Raw genomic sequence first — 21,454 nt, forward strand, 5'->3', positions numbered from 1 at the left:
CACATGAGTCATATGGAGTTTGGAATGAAGGTGATTAAATTATGTCAGAATTTTTTGGGTTTCTGTGTAATTCCAAGACACTATACAACATTACAGAGTTTAAAGGAATCACATTTAAAGGAATAGTTCACCCCAAAATGAAACTTCTCTCAAAATGTACTCACCCATATGCCATCCAAGATGTGTATGTGCACATCGTGCAAATCACCACCTACTGTGCTGTTGAGCAAATATGATTTATTTATTATTTTCTTTGTTCACCAGTAGGTGGCAATATGCACGAAGACTGTGAATCGCTAAAAAACAAAAGAACAACAAATCTGACCTCTCGTGAACATAAGAAGAAAGTCACACATCTGAGATGGCATGAGTAAATTTAGAGAGAATTCTAATTTTAACTGTTTTGTTCTTTTTTGTTGTTTGTTTTTGCATGTAACAAAGTTGTGGAACAGAACATCAGCATGTGACTTGAGGGCATAAAAACCCTGGATTCATAATCTTAATAGTCATCAAAATAGTTTAAAAGCAGCTTCAGAATTTATTATTATTATTATTATTATTATTATTGTCCCACGGGAATTTATTTTCAGTGTTATTTTATGAGGGATTTTTTTTTTTTTTTTAAACAAAAAGTATCACCATTTATGTTAAATACATTAACTGAACCAATCAATTGATGTGTATGATTCAGTTTACTGAAGCAGCCACCAAAGAGTAAATCGGTATGGTGGTGCCCTCTTGTGGTGGTATGACCAAAAAACAAAAACAAAAAACAAAAAACAAAAAACTAATCCCAAGGTTTATTAGAAAAAACCAAGATAAATATCAAGCAAGGAAATTTCATTTACTGAAAGAGGAACTGGATTAGGTTAATGAGTTTTAAAGTGACACTGTTGGGAATGAGGCCATAAATGAGTGACCTTGTTATTTCCTCGTAACTGAATGATGTGGGGAAGTCATGAAAGGGGACAAATTAGACAATTAACATAATAAAACCATAAATCACAAAAATAACAGAACATTAAACAAAGTCTTTGCATTTTTAAAACATATTAATTTTCTATTTTATTAACCATTATCTGGTTTAGTGCAGGAAGTCCAACAAATATAAAGTGTCTTCTGTAAGGCCGCATTCACACCAATATGTTTTCAGTTGAAAATGCATTGATTTTGATATGTATACACCTCTTATTCGCACTGGAATGATGATTTCCTTCACTGAAAATTGAGACGTTGGAAAATGCTGACGTTAGGAAACAAAAAAAAAAACGTATTAGTGTGGACATGATGGCCTAATTTATTACACGTAAAAGTTGTTCAACAGGCTTCATTGTTTTAAATAACATTTACATTCCAGCTTTAGTCCATTCACACACATTTTCGTTACAACACAATGTCCAATGGGATGCAAGTGAAATATTACAATTCTATTGTAAAGACAGTTGTATCATAAGATAACACCATTTTAAAAAATGTATCCCTGCAACAAATAAAAAAAAAAAAAAAAAAAAAAAACACATTTCAGAGTATCATGGTATAATAGTCAAAATTAAAAGTGCTGCAGAAATGGCCCTTTGATTGCTGGTTGTGTGATTGTCTTACAAATGTATCTTGACACCTTGGAATGAACATTTACAGTTTATGTATTCCAAACCAAATGTTCAGAAAAAGAATTGAAGAAGAGAGAAAGCGAGAGAGAATGATGTCCAATCATCTCAATATGTGCTTTTCTTAGAGACAGAGACCTGGTAAAGGAAAAGAAAACAACATTATACCTTCTGGATGTTTAACAAAATCTCCAACATGCAACTTGGTTAATTTATTTGAAAGTGTCCATACTCTACCAAATACTAATAATAAAAAAAAAAAAAAAAAAAAAAAAAAAAAACACAAAAAAGTGAGTGGTGCTACAGTATGACCATACAAAACTTCCATAATGCTGGGGTATTCTGGGAGAATTCCAAGAGCATTGCGATGCAGTTATTATAGTGTTCTATAGGTTGCTTACTGGCCCAAATCAAAAGAGCCCATCTTTTCGTCTTCTAGATATGGATTCGTCCCTCCAAAGTAAGTCTAGATATATATATATATATATATATATATATATTAGTTTTTTTTTTTTTTTTTTTATCATCCACCATGAGAAAATAGTAAGTCTGATCAATTCGAAAAGTAAAAGTACACTTCTCCTATAAACAAGCAGCACATTTTGAGATATAGTTATAGGTCAAGAATGAGTTATTAACTAGAATTTAACAGGGTTAGGGGTTTGTTTAAATCCCCAACCCTCCTAAATATGAGCAACAATGATAGTGATGCTTGCCTTAGCACCACTAATATTAATACTGTAAATGTTGATAAATTCCTAAAACAAAGTGTCGCCAAAATGGTAACTCCTGTTGCATTATAAACAAAAAGAATGCAATAATTATGTATTGTGGTTAAGTACATTAGAGTAATAATAACAAGTATGTTTTATTTGTATATCTCCTTTCCAAATCTCAAGGACACTTTGCATTCTAAGATATTATCATAAATACCACAAATAAAAGAATTGAAACAGTAAATAAAGGCAAAACAAGCAATTCATAAATGACAGAACAAAATAAAACAAAAAAGCATTAGACGGAGATCATTTAAAATATTTTCAAGTAGGCTTATCATATGGCATGTAGCCTATTTGGGTTATTCAAACTATAGACTAATTAAAAACAAACACACAAATAGAATGCTTAGGTAACAACTGCATATGTTTCTAGTTTTCTGAGAAGTTCAGCAGTGATAGATTTGTTGTCAGTATTATGTCATTTCAAAGCTTATTAGCTCAATGTATGCACATTTTAAAAAGAATGTTAATAACCATCATTTTATTACATTTAACTGGTTACCGTTTAGAAAGGAGGTCCCGGATCCCTGGAGCCGGCATGCAAACACACCATGTCTAATCTATGGTTAAAAAAATACTTTTTCATCTATCAATGCAAATCTGATAAAACTGTCCTTACCCAGCCACCCTGCTCAGCGATCCAGTTGGTCAGACGGTTATTGACAAATCCAGCCATAGCCACCTCAATCACTTTTGTCATATCAGGGCAGTTCTTTTTCATTACGAGTCCCAGTGTGACAGCAGCCTTGAGGAGTTGCTTCTCTGAGGCCACTTCTGCTCTCTCCACAACCCATGTCTTACAAAGACTGTCCACACTATCAGCGAATGCAGTCACCACCTACAGGATACACAGGTGTCAAAGTGTTGCTCCAAGTCAAATGGACAGGAGTATGCGCTTGGATTCTGACACATTATACGCTGACAACTCTGTGTTGACAATTCACACTTAATCATGTAGTCATCACTTAATTCAAATGAATTCCAAGTTATCAGATCTAAACAGGAAATACAGCATACATTCTGTGGTTGTTTAATTTCCGCTTTGACTAGTTCCAAGGTGAAATTAAACTTACTTAAGAGGGAAAACTAGTTTATTTCTCTTACCCCATTGGCATAAAGCATAAAGTTGACTAAATTTGGTCAGATTTCTCTGAAAACAATCCTTAATATCTAATGCCATTAGAGCAAAAAAAAAAAAAAAATGCCCTCGTTATGAATTCTTGCGTTTTATTTGTGAAAGCTGATAAAGTTCACATTTTCAATTATAGTCCTATTTATGACATAAATATGAGTTGATTTAATTATAAGGGTGAGAGGTTTTAAATTTTACATTTGATCATTTGTATTAATGAATTAATTATATTAATTACATATTTGACAAACAGATTAGACTTTTTTTGCCCTCATAAAAGGTAAAAACAAATGCCCCAGGAAATCAAATCCAGGGGCCAAATATTGTCCCTTAATGTAAAAATTAATTTCTGACACGGTTCTAAACCCTAACGACTTTCTTTTTTCCGTCCGTGGAACACAAATGCAGGTGTTAGGCAGAATGTAAGGGACTGACAGACATAGTCACCATTCACTTTCACTGCATGAATTAAGCAGGGATGGAAAGACTACTGAAAAATAGTACTCAAGTAAAAGTACTGTTAATTCTTAAAAAAATGTAGTTTGAGTAGAGTAAAAGTACCTGTCCTAAAAACTACTCAAGTAAGAGTAAAAGAGTAGCTCATTTAAAAGTACTCATGAGTAGAGAGTACTGAGTTGCGAAAAATATGCCCCTTTATAATAAAAACTCTATGCTACAATTTAAAAATGTAGCACACGTACCATAATTTACATTCCCTTTTATGGCTGTTTGCCAGAAAGAATAAAAAATATAGGTATTTTATAGGTGTCTGTGATTGACAACTTTTCAAATACACTATATTGCCAAAAGTATTCGCTCATCTGCCTTTAGACGCATATGAACTTAAGTGACATCCCATTCTTAATCCATAGGGTTTAATATGACGTCGGCCCACCCTTTGCAGCTATAACAGCTTCAACTCTTCTGGGAAGGCTTTCCACAAGGTTTAGGAGTGTGTTTATGGGACTTTTTGACCATTCTTCCAGAAGCGCATTTGTGACGTCAGACACTGATGTTGGACGAGAAGGCCTGGCTCGCAGTCTTCGCTCTAATTCATCCCAAAGGTGCTCTATCGGGTTGAGGTCAGGACTCTGTGCAGGCCAGTCAAGTTCTTCCACACCAAACTCGCTCATCCATGTCTTTATGGACCTTGCTTTGTGCACTGGTGCGCAGTCATGTTGGAACAGGAAGGGGCCATCCCCAAACTGTTCCCACAAAGTTGGGAGCATGGAATTGTCCAAAATCTCTTGGTATGCTGAAGCATTCAGAGTTCCTTTCACTGGAACTAAGGGGCCAAGCCCAGCTCCTGAAAAACAACCCCACACCATAATCCCCCCTCCACCAAACTTCACAGTTGGCACAATGCAGTCAGACAAGTACCGTTCTCCTGGCAACCGCCAAACCCAGACTCGTCCATCAGATTGCCAGATGGAGAAGCATGATTCGTCACTCCAGAGAACGCGTCTCCACTGCTCTAGAGTCCAGTGGCGGCGTGCTTTACACCACTGCATCCGACGCTTTGCACTGCACTTGGTGATGTATGGCTTGGATGCAGCTGCTCGGCCATGGAAACCCATTCCATGAAGCTCTCTACGCACTGTTCTTGAGCTAATCTGAAGGCCACATGAACTTTGGAGGTCTGTAGCGATTGACTCTGCAGAAAGTTGGCGACCTCTGCGCACTATGCGCCTCAGCATCTGCTGACCCTGCTCTGTCATTTTACGTGGCCTACCACTTCATGGCTGAGTTGCTGTCATTCCCAATCGCTTCCACTTTGTTATAATACCACTGACAGTTGACTGTGGAATATTTAGTAGCGAGGAAATTTCACGACTGGACTTGTTGCACAGGTGGCATCCTATCACAGTACCACGCTGGAATTCACTGAGCTCCTGAGAATGGCCCATTCTTTCACAAATGTTTGTAGAAGCAGTCTGCATGCCTAGGTGCTTCATTTTATACACCTGTGGCCATGGAAGTGATTGGAACACCTGAATTCAATTATTTGGATGGGTGAGCGAATACTTTTGGCAATATAGTGTACATCACTTATCTATGATACTGTAAACACTACATGAATCTGATTTAAAAAATAAATAAAAGGGCGTCATGATTGCAGAAATGAAAAGATGAAAAAGTTATTTTCAATATCATAATGTATGAAACAATTACATTAAAATCAGTTTATGTGTAGGGTCTAAATTTCCCTTAATGCCAATTGAGAGAGTTATTCTTGGTACAGGGGCCACATCGGGCTTTAAAGTAATAATTCACACAAAAATGAAAATTCTCTCATCATTTACTCACCCTTATGCCATCCCGGATGTGTATGACTTTCTTTCTCAGCAGAACACAAATTAAGATTTTTAGAAGAATATTTCAGCTCTTTTGGTCCATACAATGCAAGTGAATGGGTGCCAAAATTTTGAAGCTCCAAAAAAAAAATCACATAAATCAGCATAAAAGTAGCCTAATCCATATGACTCCAGTGGTTAAATCCACTTTAACTTTCACTTTCTTCTTCTTTTGTTTTTGGTGATTCACATTCTTCATATATATTGCCATCTATTGGGCAGGGAGAAGAATTTCTAGCAAAAATGGACTTAAATATTGATCTGTTTCTCACCCACACCTATCATATAACTTCTGAAGTCATGGATTTAACCACTGGAGTCATATGGATTATTTTTGTGCTGCCTTTATGTGCTTTTTGGAGCGTCAAAATTTTGGCATCCATTCATTTGTATTATATGGACCTACAGAGCTGAAATATTCTTCTAAAAATCTTAATTTGTGATCTGCTGAAGAAAGAAAATCATATCCTCATGCCATCCCAGATGTGTGAGTAAATGATAAAGAGAATTTTCATTTTTGAGTAAACTATTTCTTTAAGTAGCACATGGGGGGCCACACTGTATTCCTTCTGAGATACAATGTTCCACATTGATTTAGTTCTTGTGTCTTCTAAGCCCAGCAATAGTTGTGTTCTCATTCTAATGCATGCACAATTTTCTGAAGTTTGTGACTGGTGGAATGTTCAGCCTGAAGTATTGCTCTACAAAGGTTGATACTTTTCTATCAAGCATTAGAAAAAACTTGATAAAGGCTAAGCATAATTATAAATTATTTTATCATTTCTACTTTCCTGGTAATTTATTATACAAATTAACACACTCTCTACATCAGGGGTCTGAATTATATTATTAAAAATTATTATTATTAAAAATGTCACTGTTTTATTCTATGACATTAATACTTTTAAATCTACTCAAGTTATTCAGCCAAAAGTAGTGAGTGGTTTTCTCATTTCCTTGTTATTGTTGTTTGATTATTAGCCTTTTTATGACATAGCCTAATAGACAGTGCTCATTTCAGTTACATGTACACTTCAAGTCCATTTTGATGCAAATACGCTTTTTGTCCCACTGTTTACATCCACTTTAGACCTGCATTTACATTAATGCCTCACCAAGATGGGCATTGGCAGAATTATGAAGTGTATTTGACCATTTGGGCACGTTAGTGCTCTCGGAGCACATGCGCATGTAAGCGCACAAACATAAGCTGCCTGTCAATCAAACAGCACGCAGCTACAGACGTCAGGAAATAAAAAGTCAATCTTTTATATTTTATCTAGATCAACCAACCAGTGGTTGTCTTGCTATCACGATCGATGTAATGAACACCCCTGGTCTAGATGTAGAACATAGGCCAAGAATAGAAAATTACTCAAAAGTTTATCATCGATATCAAGGACATCTCTCTTTTTTTTTTTTTCAGATAAACATCAAGATTGTTTTGTTGCCCAGCCCAGCCCTATTTTATTTATTTATTTATTTTATTTTCTCCCCAATCTGGAATGCCCAATTCCCAATGCGCTCTAAGTCCTCGTGGTGGCGTAGTGATTCGCCTCAATCCGGGTGACGGAGGACGAATCTCAGTTGCCTCTGTATCTGAGACCATCAATCCGCGCATCTTATCACGTGGCTTGTTGAGCATGTTACCGTGGAGACATAGCGCATGTGGAGGCTTCATGCTATTCTCCGCGGCATTCACGCACAACTCACCATGTGCCCCACCGAGAGTGAGAACCACATTATAGCGACCATGAAGAGGTTACCCCATGTGACCCTACCCTCCCTAGTAACCGGAACAATTTGGTTGCTTAGGAGACCTGGCTGGAGTCACTCAGCATGCTCTGGATTCAAACTTGTGACTCCAGGTGTGGCAGTCAGCGTCTTTACTCGCTGAGCTACCCAGGCCCCCATCGCCCAGCCCTATTGATAACATTCCCTTAATCTCTCACATCAACCCAATAATCTCAGTGATAGATAGCTAAATTACAGGCCACATTATAGACACAGAATCTAGTAAGCAGAAATATGAAATGTTTGATATGATATGTTTCTTAAAATTAGAGGCAGGATTAATGCTGATATCTGGCTTGAGCAAGATAAACTTGCATGATACAATCAAGCAAATGGCCTTTTTCACTGCGAAAAGCCCTTTCAGGTGTGGCCATGATGTTTACATTTACATTTATGCATTTGGCAGACGCTTTTATCCGAAGCGACTTACAGTGCACTTATTACAGGGACAATCCCCCTGGAGCAACCTGGAGTTAAGTGCCTTGCTCAAGGACACAATGGTGATGGTTTTGGGGATTGAACCAACAACCTTCTGATTACCAGTTTTGTGCTTTAGCCCACTACATCACCACCACTCCATGTTCAGGTGTTGAAATGTGTTTGAGCCATCCTCCACATCCATAACAGTTGGCGCCCGATCTACAGCTGCCATTCAAGTTTTTTACGTGTGATCTGATTTGACGGAAGTCACAAGACTCTCCCTAGCCAATCACGTTGATAGAGTAAAATTAAATCTGGACAGGGAAGTAGCGAGCACAGATAAAATAGCACATTAAAAGTACAGTTACAGCACTTAAAATGTACTCAAGTAAAAGTATACAATTATGAACTACTTAAAAAATACAATTCCTGGGGGAAACTACTTAATTACAGTAACGTGAGTATTTGTAATTCGTTACTTTACACCCCTGGAATTAAGAGCAGCATCAACATTCTTCTAAATTTCTCCACTTGGGTTTTATGAAGGAATGAAAGTCATAATGACAGAATTTTATTTGTGGATGAACTAATCCTTTAGAGACATTTCTTTTGAAGATATCTGTAGATCTACAATTAGGACTTACCTGATTAGCAGCAGCTTTCTGAACGTTCTTGATCAGTGGCTGGATCACTTTCTCGTCATAATCGTCACCCAGCTCTCTGAGTTTAGAAGCTATTGTAACTGGGTCAAACACGTTTTCTGGAGAACAAATTATTTGGTTATTAATAGTGTTAACACTGAGTCTTTGTAACCACGGATGTAATAATTCAAGAATCAACTACTGAAAATCCTATTGTGGACGACCACTTTTCTGAATATTGAGGGGTATGAGGGCACGGTGCTGCGTTAATGTCCAATGAAGAAATATTATAGGCTATATCTCATATATATCCTTGGGACCCAAGACAAGACAAGTTGGGATATCTCCCCGTAAAGGAAATTCTAAAACAAATTAATAAATCTTGAAAACACAATGACAAATCAATGTTGATCAGAGGAAGTTCTCTCTTACTTTCCCAATAGAAGATGTCACTTACCGTCTTCAGGACCATCATGTTCTATCATATCGAAATCCCGTTCATTTTGTAGGAGGCAGTATATAACTGCATATGTTTGTTGCTGTATGTCAGCAGGGGCCATTGCGCTTAACAGCAGAGCTATTGGTAAACAGGTGAACACCGGGATATGCTGTGTCACCGTCACGTAAACGCCGAGGCCACGCCTTTAACGGGCGGTAGGCTATAATACAAATGTGTTTATGAATAGAACAGCCCAAAAAACACCTGTCTGTCTGTCTCGGTTACTCTTCAAGCTTTCTATAAAGCAAAATAACAGCAACGTTCTATTAAACATACAGCGACTGATGCTTTTAGTTCTACGCTTTCATTTCATCACAGACGTCCACTGCGGAAATACGTAGTGACGTCATACTGCTGAGTTCTATTTAAATGATCAGAAGAGGGCGTTAGTGCACCAGAAAATATTATTATTACTATCTTACACTAACAGAGGCAACCACACCCATGTATCTAAAATAAAGACAAGAAAAATTGAGGAGCAGATGTGGTTTTAGGATAGGATTCCATATACAGTTTTATCATGGCTGCGTTGATGTGATGTAACTAGTTATGAAAAAAATGTAAAACAAAAAAATTGAAAGATCTGTGTAATGAACGTTATACAAATCGATGAATTAAATTCAAAAGTATGATCAAGTCTTGCTCAATATCAATGTTGCAATGGCACATTATTACTATGTGGATATACAGTACAGTATATATGTAAATACATGTATATGAAAAGATGGTAGGTAGATTTGTAGTAGTCTGTGAATTTATGAAGGAAATGTAAAAAATAAATAAAAATACAAATATATTTTCCTTACCTGATGTCCACTGAATACAGCATGGTTAGAAAATGCCATGTTGTGTTACAAATCTAATATATATAGAAGTTATTCTGTACATTAGCATTGTCAATTGAATGCTCTCACCTCTGATTTTAAATCTGATTTTTGTTTCAAAATTTGAGGCCATTAATGCTAAAGATGTCTTGTATTGGATTTGCATACTGAATGACTTCAGTGCACTGCAACATTGCATTTTGCTGATCATTTCAGTAATTATCTATTTAATTATTTTCCTGCATGTTTTTCCCCCTCAAACTTTTAATTAAGTCAACAGTCTCTCCTTTTAATTAAAATGACTACCCAAACAGAAGGAACCTTGAAAATATTATTCACTCATTATTGCCTCAAATAGAGTCTGATGTTTATCAGCCCATCTGAATGCAGCTCTTGACGTCACCTTAAAGTCTGTTCATTATCTGTGAAGAAGTGTTGAGTATGTCACAGAATTCTTGCATGGCTCAACAGAAATGGGGAACAGCAAGTAAGCCCAAGAAGATGATAGTTCCCCAGGCAAACATGTGATAATGGTGTAAGCCTGCTGCTGACCCTCTCAGTATCAATCCACTAGTTTACCAACAGTGCTATATAGACTCTCTAGAGAATAAACTGGGCAAGAGTTTGTAAAAGAATTCATTTCTTTTATTAATATTTAGTTAAGGCATTTCAATACAAAGCATTTCACAACTCACCATATGACAAAGATCATGTACAATAGAATTTGTTAGGAGCAAACATGCAAAAGAATTCATATTAATAATACTAATAATAAGTGAAAATAATCCTAACAGTGAAAACAAACTATTAAACATAATATGAAATATTATCTGTTAATTATATTTTAGAAGTTGTTGAAGAAAAATGAAGAAAAATTCATAATAAAAAAAGAAAGAAAAGAAAGAAAAATAACCCTAAAAGTAAAAAAAAAAAAAAAAAAAAGTAAAAAATTGTAAGTTAGAATTTAGGTGTTGTTTTTACTCTCTCTCTCTCTCTCTCTCTCTCTCTCTCTCATATATATATATATATATATATATATATATATATATATATATATATATATATATATATATATATATAAACTTCTTATATATATATATAAGAAGAGTAAATGGAATTTATATAAAAATAATATGAATAATGGTAAAAACCTACCAATAAGGTTCCATTCATTAACATTAGTTAATGGATTTGGGATCATGAAAAAACAATTAACAAAATACTTTTACAGTATTTATTAATCTTTGTTAATGTTAGCTAAAGTTAGTTAGTTCATTGTTAGTTCATGTTAGTTCATATGGCATTTACTAATGTTAACTAATACAACTTTTGATTTTTAAAATGTATTATGTTGAAATTTACATTAAGATACATTTTACATTTTCTAAAAGTATTGTTCATTGATAGTTCATGTTCACAAATGCTGTTAACACATTTTAACAAATGGAACCTTACTGTAAAGTGTTACCTAAATTATATTATGATTATAAATATAATACTACTAATATTAGCAATAATAATAATAATAATAATAACAACAATAATAATGGTCATTATATGCTAGCTGACTGCCAATTCATCTGAACAAAAATCATTAAAAAATATCCCAACGTATCAGCAAAAATAACGAGAGAGAAGCAAATCCAATCAGTTCACTAAAATTCAGGCCATACATGCACAAGTATTCAAATGAAATCAGTCTCTAACAGAATTAGAGACAGTATGTTACATATGGACAGCGTTCAAATTATGTGTTACAGATCTTGTGTCACTTCCTGTAATTCAGGTACACACATCCACTGCACTGTCTTTTTGAAGAAATTCAATCTTCATAGACGTTGGTAATTTTCTCTGCTGAGGATTGTAATTAATGGCTTATCGTACATTCCAAGCAACAAAAATAGATATATTTTCTTATAACATCATCTCAAGAAAGGGAAACGTACAGATGCACTGTATATTATTCAAAGAATGACTTCCTCATAGTAAAGTGCTCCCTTAAAATATTTCAGAGAAATTAATGCACATGAAAAATAGTAGACTTTAAACTCTACAGGTCTATGCCATGGGGGAAAAAAAGAGGAAAAACATTACACCAGTAATTTCCATAATTATGTTTTTACACTCTCAGTCAACACTTTGTGAATTCTCCATTCACCAGTACTGCAGTGTTCAGTAACTAGGTAATGGGAGAAATACAGGTTATTTTCCTTAATGGTTCATCATAAGAATTATCTTTGGACTGCACAGATCCAATGCTTATTGGTGTCATACAGCACTGTCAGGCCTATAGGGAAATACACAGAAAGCTTGAATCTCCATTTTGTGCTTTTCTAAATAAACACACGGGCGAACCTTCTCTGTGCTAATTCAGTAGAGCTGAGCTTTTTATCAGATATTACATGCACAATGACTTCCCTGCCAGAGGAATTGATATCACTGACTTTGCAAATTACAAAGAGCTGATGAACAGTTGAATAGCATGGGACTGTTATTGAAAAAAGGTTATTAATTCAAAAGCACTGAAATAGATGAATACAACTACGGTCTCAACTGGTGTCTGGATCAGAGAAACATCACATTCAGCTCCATCAATGGCTCCCAAGATGATCTATGGACCCTCTAAGGAGAAATTCAGCTGTGTAAACATTGATGCTTTTATGACTCATTGTTGCAGTCTTTTACAGTTTGAACAAACCAAGATGAGTAGAGCAGTTAACACGTATGCAAGTGTGAACACGTATACAAAGTTTCAGTGTTTTAGAAAATGTTACCCCATTTGATTGATCATACTGCTTGATTTCTGTGTTATAAAAGTCGACCTAGTCAGTGTATTGAAATCATTAGATGACATGCATAGTTGGTTTCAATTATCTCAGTAGCAGTTACATTTAGTAAGTTTTGATCAAGGTTCAGCATCTGGTTTTGAAGTTTTTTCTTTCATTAAAAGCAAAAAAATAAAATAATAATAAAAAAAATTATAATAATAATAAATTGATGATTATCTTATGGGCAGGATATTCATGAATGAGGTAGTCAACAATCTAATTTTTGTTCTAGTTAAATAAAAATGAAGAGCGAAATTGGGCCCCAAAGTGGACATGGTGTGTAAAAATTAACCAGTTTACTCAAACTATGGATATGAAAGATAAATTAATCCAGACTCCAGAGAGGTCACACCAAAACAAAAAACAGAATAATAATAATAATAATAAAAAAACCCAGTAACATTATATATAAAAATGCCAAAAAAAAAAAAAAAAAAAAAAAAATGGGTTAGTCTGGTAATTATAATTAGCTTTATATAAAAACAATAGGAGTCTATAGTACTCCCCCTTTAGATAGCCAAGTAAACGTCTGTATATGACTATGTTTAAATGTTCTTTATGTAATAAATATGCTGAAACATTTAAGATTAAATTAATGCTGTAAAATTATAAAAGCACATTAATTTGAATTTTAAAATTAGGCTAAAAACCACCGGACATACGATACTATAAGGGTGAAGTGTGTACCTTTTTTATGTCAAAATACATTCTAATATCACAGTTTATTGTACATTGACAACTACATGTAAGCCATTCATGGGTTTACCTCCCCCAAAAGTGTAAACACTGAGACTCCCCGGCACTATGAAAACATTGATGATTATATTTTGAGCGTCCCGCTCAGCACCACCCATCCTTTTCTATGTAAACCTATAACGTGAGTTTGGAGCATGGCTACTTTTAGTAAACTGTTCAACCGGGAGAATATGAACGTCCATGGCAGACGTGTTACAGAGGACACGAAACTTAGCTTCGCCAAAATTCGAAGACTTGCTAAAAGACAAAGAGACAGAGAACGGAGTAAAACCAGAGTGAACATTAAGAAGGTGGAGGATTTAAATTTTGGGGGTTCGATTCTTGCCGTGTTACTTCTCAACAGGTAAGCTACTCTCTGGTATTGCCACACAAGTTAGCTCATTACTGTTGAGCTTCAGAAAATTCATAAGATATGTATCATTACGTTTACTAGTTACCAAGAACTATCTTACCTCTTGCATTAGATCCCCTGCACACCAGCTGCTGTTCAATCCGGTGTTGTATCGAATTGTGTTCCCCATCAGAATCTGTTTCCCCCTTGCCCCGATAGGGTATGGGGTTATAATTATGGTTAAGGTAGGTAGGGTAGTGTAGGTTAGGGCTAGGGTAGGTAGGGTACGGCAGGGTAGGGTAGGGTTAGGCTTAGGTTTGTGCATGGGTGAACGCATTCTGACAGCGGAGAATGTTACCGTCAGATACTGTTCCTCCCAGGGTTAGGGTTAGGGTTAGGTGGGAAACAGATCCCAATAGGGAAACAGAGTTTGACACAATACCAGCAAGGTTATAGGCCCACCGGATAAGGCCCCAGGGGATGCAGGGCAGTGGGCCCTTCTTCATTCCAAAAGCTAAGCTAAGTTGCAATGGTTCATGTAGTACTTGTGACCAGTCATGCAGACTCTTGATGCATCATAAGCCAACAATATGCTTGTTGCAGTTGTGCTTCTCTAGTCACTCTAGATAGGTATCCTGTTTGGAATTATTGGTAAAAATCCAGATGGAATTTTACATTTCTCATAGTCACTTATTGTACATTTCAGTGATCGGAACTTAACTGATAGAAAATAAATGGTCCTTTCCATGCATGCTTTCATAAACAAAAATGGATACAGACAGATAATCAAATAACATAAACATCTTCCACAAGCAATGCTTAATGTAATAAATCAAATTTACACAGGCATGACTTGATACAAAATAAAATCTATACAGATCTATAAAACTTCACCGTAACACACACACTTCTAGTTTACCAATGTGGAAAAAGGTTCAAATGTCAAAATAGGGCACACTTGTCCTGATACAATGAGACAGCCACAGACAGGCACAAGTTGAAACCACAAACATCATCCCATTCCTCCTACTCTTCCTCCTCATCCTCTCTTGTCAACCGATCCTCGAAATAAGAAACAGTCACAGGCCAAGATATATATATTTTTAAACAAAACATAACAAAAAATTTTGCTCTAGGGTCTGATTCTTGGATTGCACTGTCCTACCCCAAGGAAAATGGGCAGACAATATAAAATGCACAAACAGAAACGCCACTGGATCTCGGAGTGCCTCGGAGAGATCAAACACACTGTAACACTGGGAGCTAAACCCTAACAGCTCCAGTACAGCTACCCCAGAATTCCAGACAGAGAGATGTTGTCTTAAACTTGCTTCCAGACTATGAATGTGCTCAGATCTGTGTGTGGTGTGTGTGTCCAGGAGGTGTATAAGGAGGTGGTGCTGGATTGGGTTTGATTCCCCGGCTCTTCATGTAAGAAATGAACTGGTCAGGAATTTCAGCCAAAACGTCTTTGGCCAGCCGTGCCATGCTCAACACATGGTTTCCCGTCCGGTCCATGTAATCCCGAAATGGCACAAACTAAGGGTAAGGAAGCATTGTTTTCATTTATTGATTGATTGATTCATTCTTTCATATATACATCCATTCTTCCCCCATTCAATCATCTATCCTTACCTCATTCATCCATCCATCCACCACTCTGCCATTCAATCATTCATCCACCCTTTCATTCTGGCCCATCCGTCCGTCCGTCCATCCATCCATCCATCCATCCATCCATCCATCCATCCATGCATCCATCCCCTATTCATTCTTTCATCTGACAGTTCATTCTTGCCCCTTCATGCATCCATCCATCCATAATTCCCCCACTTATTCCTTCATAAAACAAGTTAAGACTGTTTCAGGAGAGAATTACCTTCACTTTGCTTGCAGTCTTTTTCAAGACTGTGACTCAGTAGGCTGAGATATCCTTATTATAACTAATGACAGGTTGCATGTAAGGGGGACCTACATAATGAATTGTATTGTAATAATATGGGTTATGGTGTGGAGTTGTTACACAAGAGCTCAGTCCCACAGTGACTGGATTAGTAATTAAAATTCTCATGGGTACAGGATTTGATTGCTGAAAGAAAGAGACATGGCTCTACAAATTACAGCTACTTAAAACCAAAAGGTTAACGTAACATGCATGTAGTTTTAAACAAGCTTTCAAAGAGTATATTTTGTAAAAGAAGTAAAGGATTGCTGTTGTCACCTGAACAATATCTCGCTCTGCTAGTTTCCCTCGAGAGGAGATTCTTATGTCATCGCCATCCAACTCGACCATAGCTGTGGGAAAGGACAGGAGGTTAACCAAATCATCTCAGCCATTTAATGGACAAACTCAAATGTTCAAGAAACTCTAATTTAAAGAAAAATATAAATAAATAAATATTACAATGTGTTATACACAATGCTTTAAAAGAGCAGCCAAGGTTCACCCAAAAATGCTAATTACACACACACACACACACACACACACACACACACACACACACACACACACAAAACATATATTTTTATTGATGATGTTTGGTTAAAAGACAACTGAAAAGCAATGATATTTGATGTTATGTCCAACCTGTATTCGATTTGACCGGCACTCTAGAGATGAAGAGGGCAAGATTATCAGTGAATAACTATTACAGCTTAAAGATGTAAAGGTGTAATTCAAACGTAATTGCAAAAATAAACATTGTTTTCAAATAGCTTTCCCTAATATCCCCAGCACACCCCCGTCTGCCATCTGCCGTCAATTGAAAATATTAACAGATAATCACACCCCAAACTCACAGAGACACAGTGTTTACACTTTTCAAGGAAATCAACCTACGAAAGGCTTACTTCTAATTGTCTCTGCATATTAAGCTGGTATAAGAGAAAACATTTTAACATCGAAAAAGTTATACACTTTAGTTTTAAATTTTGGTCTGATCCTTACACAAAGCAATCATTTGGACTACATTTATGGAGATTTTTTTGTCCTTTTTCGAGCTTGAAAGCTTGTGGTCACTATGAACTTTCATTGTGAGAAAAAGAGCTATGTTTAAAAATTAATTTTTGTCTGTTACATGGAAAAATAACAGCAAACAGGAATGGCTCGAGGTGAGTTAATACTGATAGAATTGTCGGTAACACATTACAATAAGGTTGCATTTGTTAACATTAGTTAATGCTAGAGCTGGGTATTGATACAGATTCCTGATTCAATTCGATTCTGATTCACAAGCTCTCAATTCGATTCGATTCAGTATCGATTCATATGGGTTTGTTTCAGTTATAATGTCCCTTTTGCTTACATCTAAAATAAATGACCTCTCAGCTAATGCTGTTAATTATACAGGGGACCTTTTAACTAGGTACATTAGGAACAAAATATTTTAACAAATTATATTTTATTACTTTTTCAAAATTTTGGTCACATTTTGACTTTAAAAAAATTAACAAATACATGTATTCAATCAATAAATAAGATATTATATTTCATATATTATTTTTATTAAATATTTATTGTTAAATTGCATAATTTGTACTATTTACAAGTATTTACATTGATTTGTTGAACACGTGCTAAAACCAGTATTGTCTCTTTAACAAAACCTCGGTTCCCTATCTGTCACTCACTCGATGCTGGTGTCGATGTAGTGACACTAGGGGTCACTCTTGGGAGCCCGAGACACCTCTGGTCTTTGATAAAAGGCCAATGAAAATTGGCGAGTGGTATTTGCATGCCACTCCCCCGAACATACGGGTATAAAAGGAGCTGGTATGCAACCACTCATTCAGATTTTCTCTTCGGAGCCGAACGGTCATGCTCACTGAGCTGAATACTACTGTTCATTCACCTCTGCTGGATCTGACGGCGCATTTCAGCAGCTTCTCCCTCCTCTGCACTGGTGCACTGCAGAGAATGCCCCTGGGCGCTTCGGCAGAAAAACTAGAGAGTATATTTTCTGAAAGAGCATTTTTCCCCTCTAAAAGAGTATATATTTCTCTAAAAGAGCGCACAAACGGAACGTCTTTTTAAAGACGCGTCTTTTTAAAGATGCTTTTCCGATTGTGTGTTATTCCTGGTTGTGCTCATTATCTCTCGCTTTCTAACGGTCACGATCACTGTCTTTCGTGTCTGGGCACTGCTCACGTGGAGACAGCTTTCGTGGATGGTCATGTTCTCATTGCGAGAATATGTCCATGGCAACGTTGCGGTCGCGGCTCGCCTTCGTAAGAAAGGGTTTGAGGCCAGCGCGGCTAGCACTGGGGGCGATTTGGGGACCCCAATGGGACCGCCTCCGCCGGGTATCCCCCCGCGGAGCTCCCATCCCGATCGGGCTTCCGGGTGAGTCCGCCGGCTTGTCTCACGGCGAGTTCGACCTCTTATTCGGAGCCCGCGAAAGTGATGAGCTCTCGAGCACAGCATCGGAGAGCGGGCTCGTCCAGTCGGAAGCCTCAGCTGGGCTCCTCCCTTCGGGGTCGAACGCCCAGTCACAGGCTGACGCGGAGATGACGACATGCTTTCCCGGGCAGCCGCGAGCGTCGGTTAGAGTGGATTTCACCACTCTTCCCTGAACCCTCGCGGCTCAGTGATTGGTTCCTGGGCTTGCAGCGCCGCTCAAAGCCACGCCCTGCCCTGTTCCTTTCTTCCCGGAAGTGCATGAAGAGCTGACAAGGTCGCGACAGGCACTTTTTACTGCCCGGTCCCGATCTTTTCAGCTTCCCCACTCTCACTACCCTCGATGGTGGGGCGGCCAAGGGTTATTCGGCAATCCCCCGGTGGATAAAGGCGCTCGCGGTGCACCTATGCCCGCAGAGCGCCGCCACCTGGCACGGGTGCCCAAAGCCCCCGTCCAAGGCCTGTAGGTTTATGTCGTCTCTGACGGCCAAGGCCTACGGTGCCGCTGGACAAGCCGCCTCCGCCCTGCACGCCATGGCTCTCCTGCAAGTCCGCCAAGGCGCTAAAGGAACTGCACGAGGGTAGTTCCACCCCGGGATTGATGTAGGAACTGCGCTCGGCGACCGACCTTGCTCTCCGAGCGACGGAGGTCACGGCACAGTCTCTCGGGCGGACGATGGCCACACTAGTTGTCCAGGAGCACAACCTTTGGCTCAACCTGGTTAAGATGGGTGAGGCCGACAAGACACGATTCCTTGCTGCCCCCATTTCCCAGGCGGGCCTATTCGGCGACACCGTCGAGGAATTTGCCCAGCAGTTCTTGATGGTAGAGCAGTAGATGGATGCTAGCCGGCATATCCTGCCCCGGCGCGGCTCAAGATCCCACACCCCATCTACTCATTGCCAAGGGCGTCCCCCTGCGGTGACTGCACTGGCTCCGCCGCAGCCCGCCCCTTCGGTCTGGCCCCGGCGTGGAGCCCACCGCAGGAAGCAGACGCCACCCGTCTCGCGGCCGCCCAGAACCCGTGAAAGGCTTCAAAGTGCCCTTGAGACGGGTGACCCAGGGACAACGAAACCCGCTGCTCTGGAGCTGGTAAGCAGATCTTCATCTTTTTGTTACCTTTTGCATTTAATTGCGCTGCATGCCCAAGTGGCTGCAGTACTCAAGAGCTCAGCAAGAGTGGTTTCTTGTTCCCTGGGTCAAATATCCGGTGTGTACGGCTGGCATCATGACCACCACTCCATTTGGCAGGTTGGCGCTCCAGCGGCGGTCTCCCGCCCCTGAGCGCCCAGCTGTGGCACAAATCCGCCCCCGATGTGACAGTCTCCACGGGTAATGAGGACAGGCCTCTTCCTCCCCCGTCCCAGGCTGTTCCGGGGTGGTCACAAGGAGCCAGGTAAGTGCATCGATGTCCTCGGACTCAGCACGGCCACGACGTGGTGTGGCACCTCGAGCTCCGCCCCGCTGCAAGGCCCCACCTGCCGGTACATCCGATGACGTTGTCCCTTTGGTCCCCCTTGCGCGGAACTTGGACGCATGGCTTGCGCCTTCCAATCCGTCACGAGGGCTGGTCCGGACCGTCTGACTCGGCTGCGCGATTCACTTCGCCGGGCATCCGCCCAGGTTCAGTGGTGTCCACTTCACCTTGGTGAAAGACAAAAACGCTGCTACCTTGCGTGGAGATCGCTACCCTCCTACAGAAGGACGCAATAGAACCTGTCCCTCCAGCCGAGATGAAGAAAGAGTTTTACAGCCCCTACTTCATTGTACCGAAAAAAGGCGGTGGGTTGCGGCCAATCTTGGACCTGGGAGTACTGAACCGGGCTTTACACAGACTCCCATTCAAGATGCTGACGCAAAGACGCATTCTAGCGAGCGTCCGGCATCAAGATTGGTTCGCGGCGGTAGACCCGAAGGATGCGTACTTTCATGTCTCGATCCTTCCTCGACACAGACCCTTCCTGCGGTTCACGTTCGAGGGTCAGGCGTATCAGTACAAAGTCCTCCCTTTCGGCCTGTCCCTGTCTCCTCGCGTCTTTACAAAGATCGCAGAGGCTGCCCTTGCCCCGTTAAGGGAGGTGGGCATTCGCATTCTCAACTATCTCGACAACTGGCTAATCTTAGCTCACTCTCGAGACGTGTTATGTGCACACAGGGACCTGGTGCTCTCACACCTCAGCCGACTAGGGCTTTGGGTCAACTGGGAAAAAAGCAAGCTCCTCCCGGTTCAGAGCATCTCTTTTCTCGGTTTGGAGTTGGACTCGGTCTCCTTGACGGTGCACCTTACGAACTAGCGCGCCCAGTCGGTGCTGGCCTGTTTGAAGGCATTCAAACAGAAAACAGCGGTTCCACTGAAGCTTTTTCAGAGGCTCCTGGGGCATATGGCATCCTTGGCGGTGGCCACCCCGCTCGGGTTGATGCATATGAGGCCGCTTCAGCACTGGCTCCAGACTCGAGTCCCGAGACGGGCATGGCACCACGGGACACACCGCGTGGCCATTACGTCGGTCTGTCACCGTCTTTTCAGCCCTTGGACCGACCTCTCATTTCTACGAGCAGGTGTTCCCCTAGAACTGGTCTCCAGGCGCGTCAAGGTCACGACAGACGCCTCCAAAAACGGGCTGGGGCGCTGTTGGCAACGGGCATGCAGCCGCCGGCCTCTGGACGGGTCTGCGGCTGCGTTGGCACATCAACTGCCTCGAGTTACTGCCAATTCTGCTCACCCTGCGGAGGTTCCGGCCGTTGATCCAGGGCAAGCACGTGCTAGTTCGGACAGACAGCACGGCAGTGGTAGCATACAGGTGCTGGTCATATAATTAGAATATCATCAAAAAGTTGATTTATTTCACTAATTCCATTCAAAAAGTGAAACTTGTATATTATATTCATTCATTACACACAGACTGATATATTTCAAATATTTATTTCTTTTAATTTTGATGATTATAACTGAAAAGTAAGGAAAATCCCAAATTCAGTATCTCAGAAAATTAGAATATTGTGAAAAGGTTCAATATTGAAGACACCTGGTGCCACACTCTAATCAGCTAATTAACTCAAAACACCTGCAAAGGCCTTTAAATGGTCTCTCA

At 39.4% G+C, this 21,454-nt stretch overlaps 2 protein-coding genes across 4 annotated transcripts in view; both read right to left on the minus strand.

The window, feature by feature from the left end:
• Nucleotides 1–788: 788 nt before the first annotated feature.
• LOC127428245 (bcl-2-like protein 15) lies at nt 789–9,545 on the minus strand. Its single transcript, XM_051676461.1, has 4 exons — nt 9,185–9,545; nt 8,731–8,846; nt 3,006–3,224; nt 789–1,745 (listed from the first exon to the last, which is right to left on the minus strand). Exons 1-4 carry the CDS (start codon nt 9,285–9,287, stop codon nt 1,716–1,718), a joined length of 468 nt encoding a protein of 155 aa, XP_051532421.1. The 5' UTR covers nt 9,288–9,545; the 3' UTR covers nt 789–1,715.
• Nucleotides 9,546–13,274: 3,729 nt separating this feature from the next.
• The window catches only part of LOC127428236 (copine-5-like), a 209,751-nt gene continuing 201,571 nt past the window's right edge, over nt 13,275–21,454 (minus strand). For all 3 annotated transcript variants that reach the window (XM_051676445.1, XM_051676446.1, XM_051676447.1), the window contains 2 exons: nt 16,187–16,260; nt 13,275–15,504 (listed from right to left, as the gene is read on the minus strand). In XM_051676445.1, coding sequence (XP_051532405.1) covers nt 15,316–15,504; nt 16,187–16,260 — 263 coding nt within the window. In that variant the 3' untranslated portion in view covers nt 13,275–15,315. The remainder of the gene's footprint in view (nt 15,505–16,186; nt 16,261–21,454) is intronic.

Source organism: Myxocyprinus asiaticus, chromosome 37, assembly GCF_019703515.2.
Source record: "Myxocyprinus asiaticus isolate MX2 ecotype Aquarium Trade chromosome 37, UBuf_Myxa_2, whole genome shotgun sequence".
NCBI classification, from domain to species: domain Eukaryota; kingdom Metazoa; phylum Chordata; class Actinopteri; order Cypriniformes; family Catostomidae; genus Myxocyprinus; species Myxocyprinus asiaticus.

What these genes read in the sequence shown, in the direction of transcription:
- LOC127428245 (XM_051676461.1), bottom strand. Translation starts at nt 9,287, where the DNA reads ATGGCCCCTGCTGACATACAGCAACAAACATATGCAGTTATATACTGC. An exon ending in AGAAAGCTGCTGCTAATCAG is followed by an intron (nt 3,225 to 8,730) that starts GTAAGTCCTAAT and finishes TGTATCCTGTAG; the next exon opens with GTGGTGACTGCATTCGCTGA. An exon ending in TCGCTGAGCAGGGTGGCTGG is followed by an intron (nt 1,746 to 3,005) that starts GTAAGGACAGTT and finishes TTCCTTTACCAG; the next exon opens with GTCTCTGTCTCTAAGAAAAG.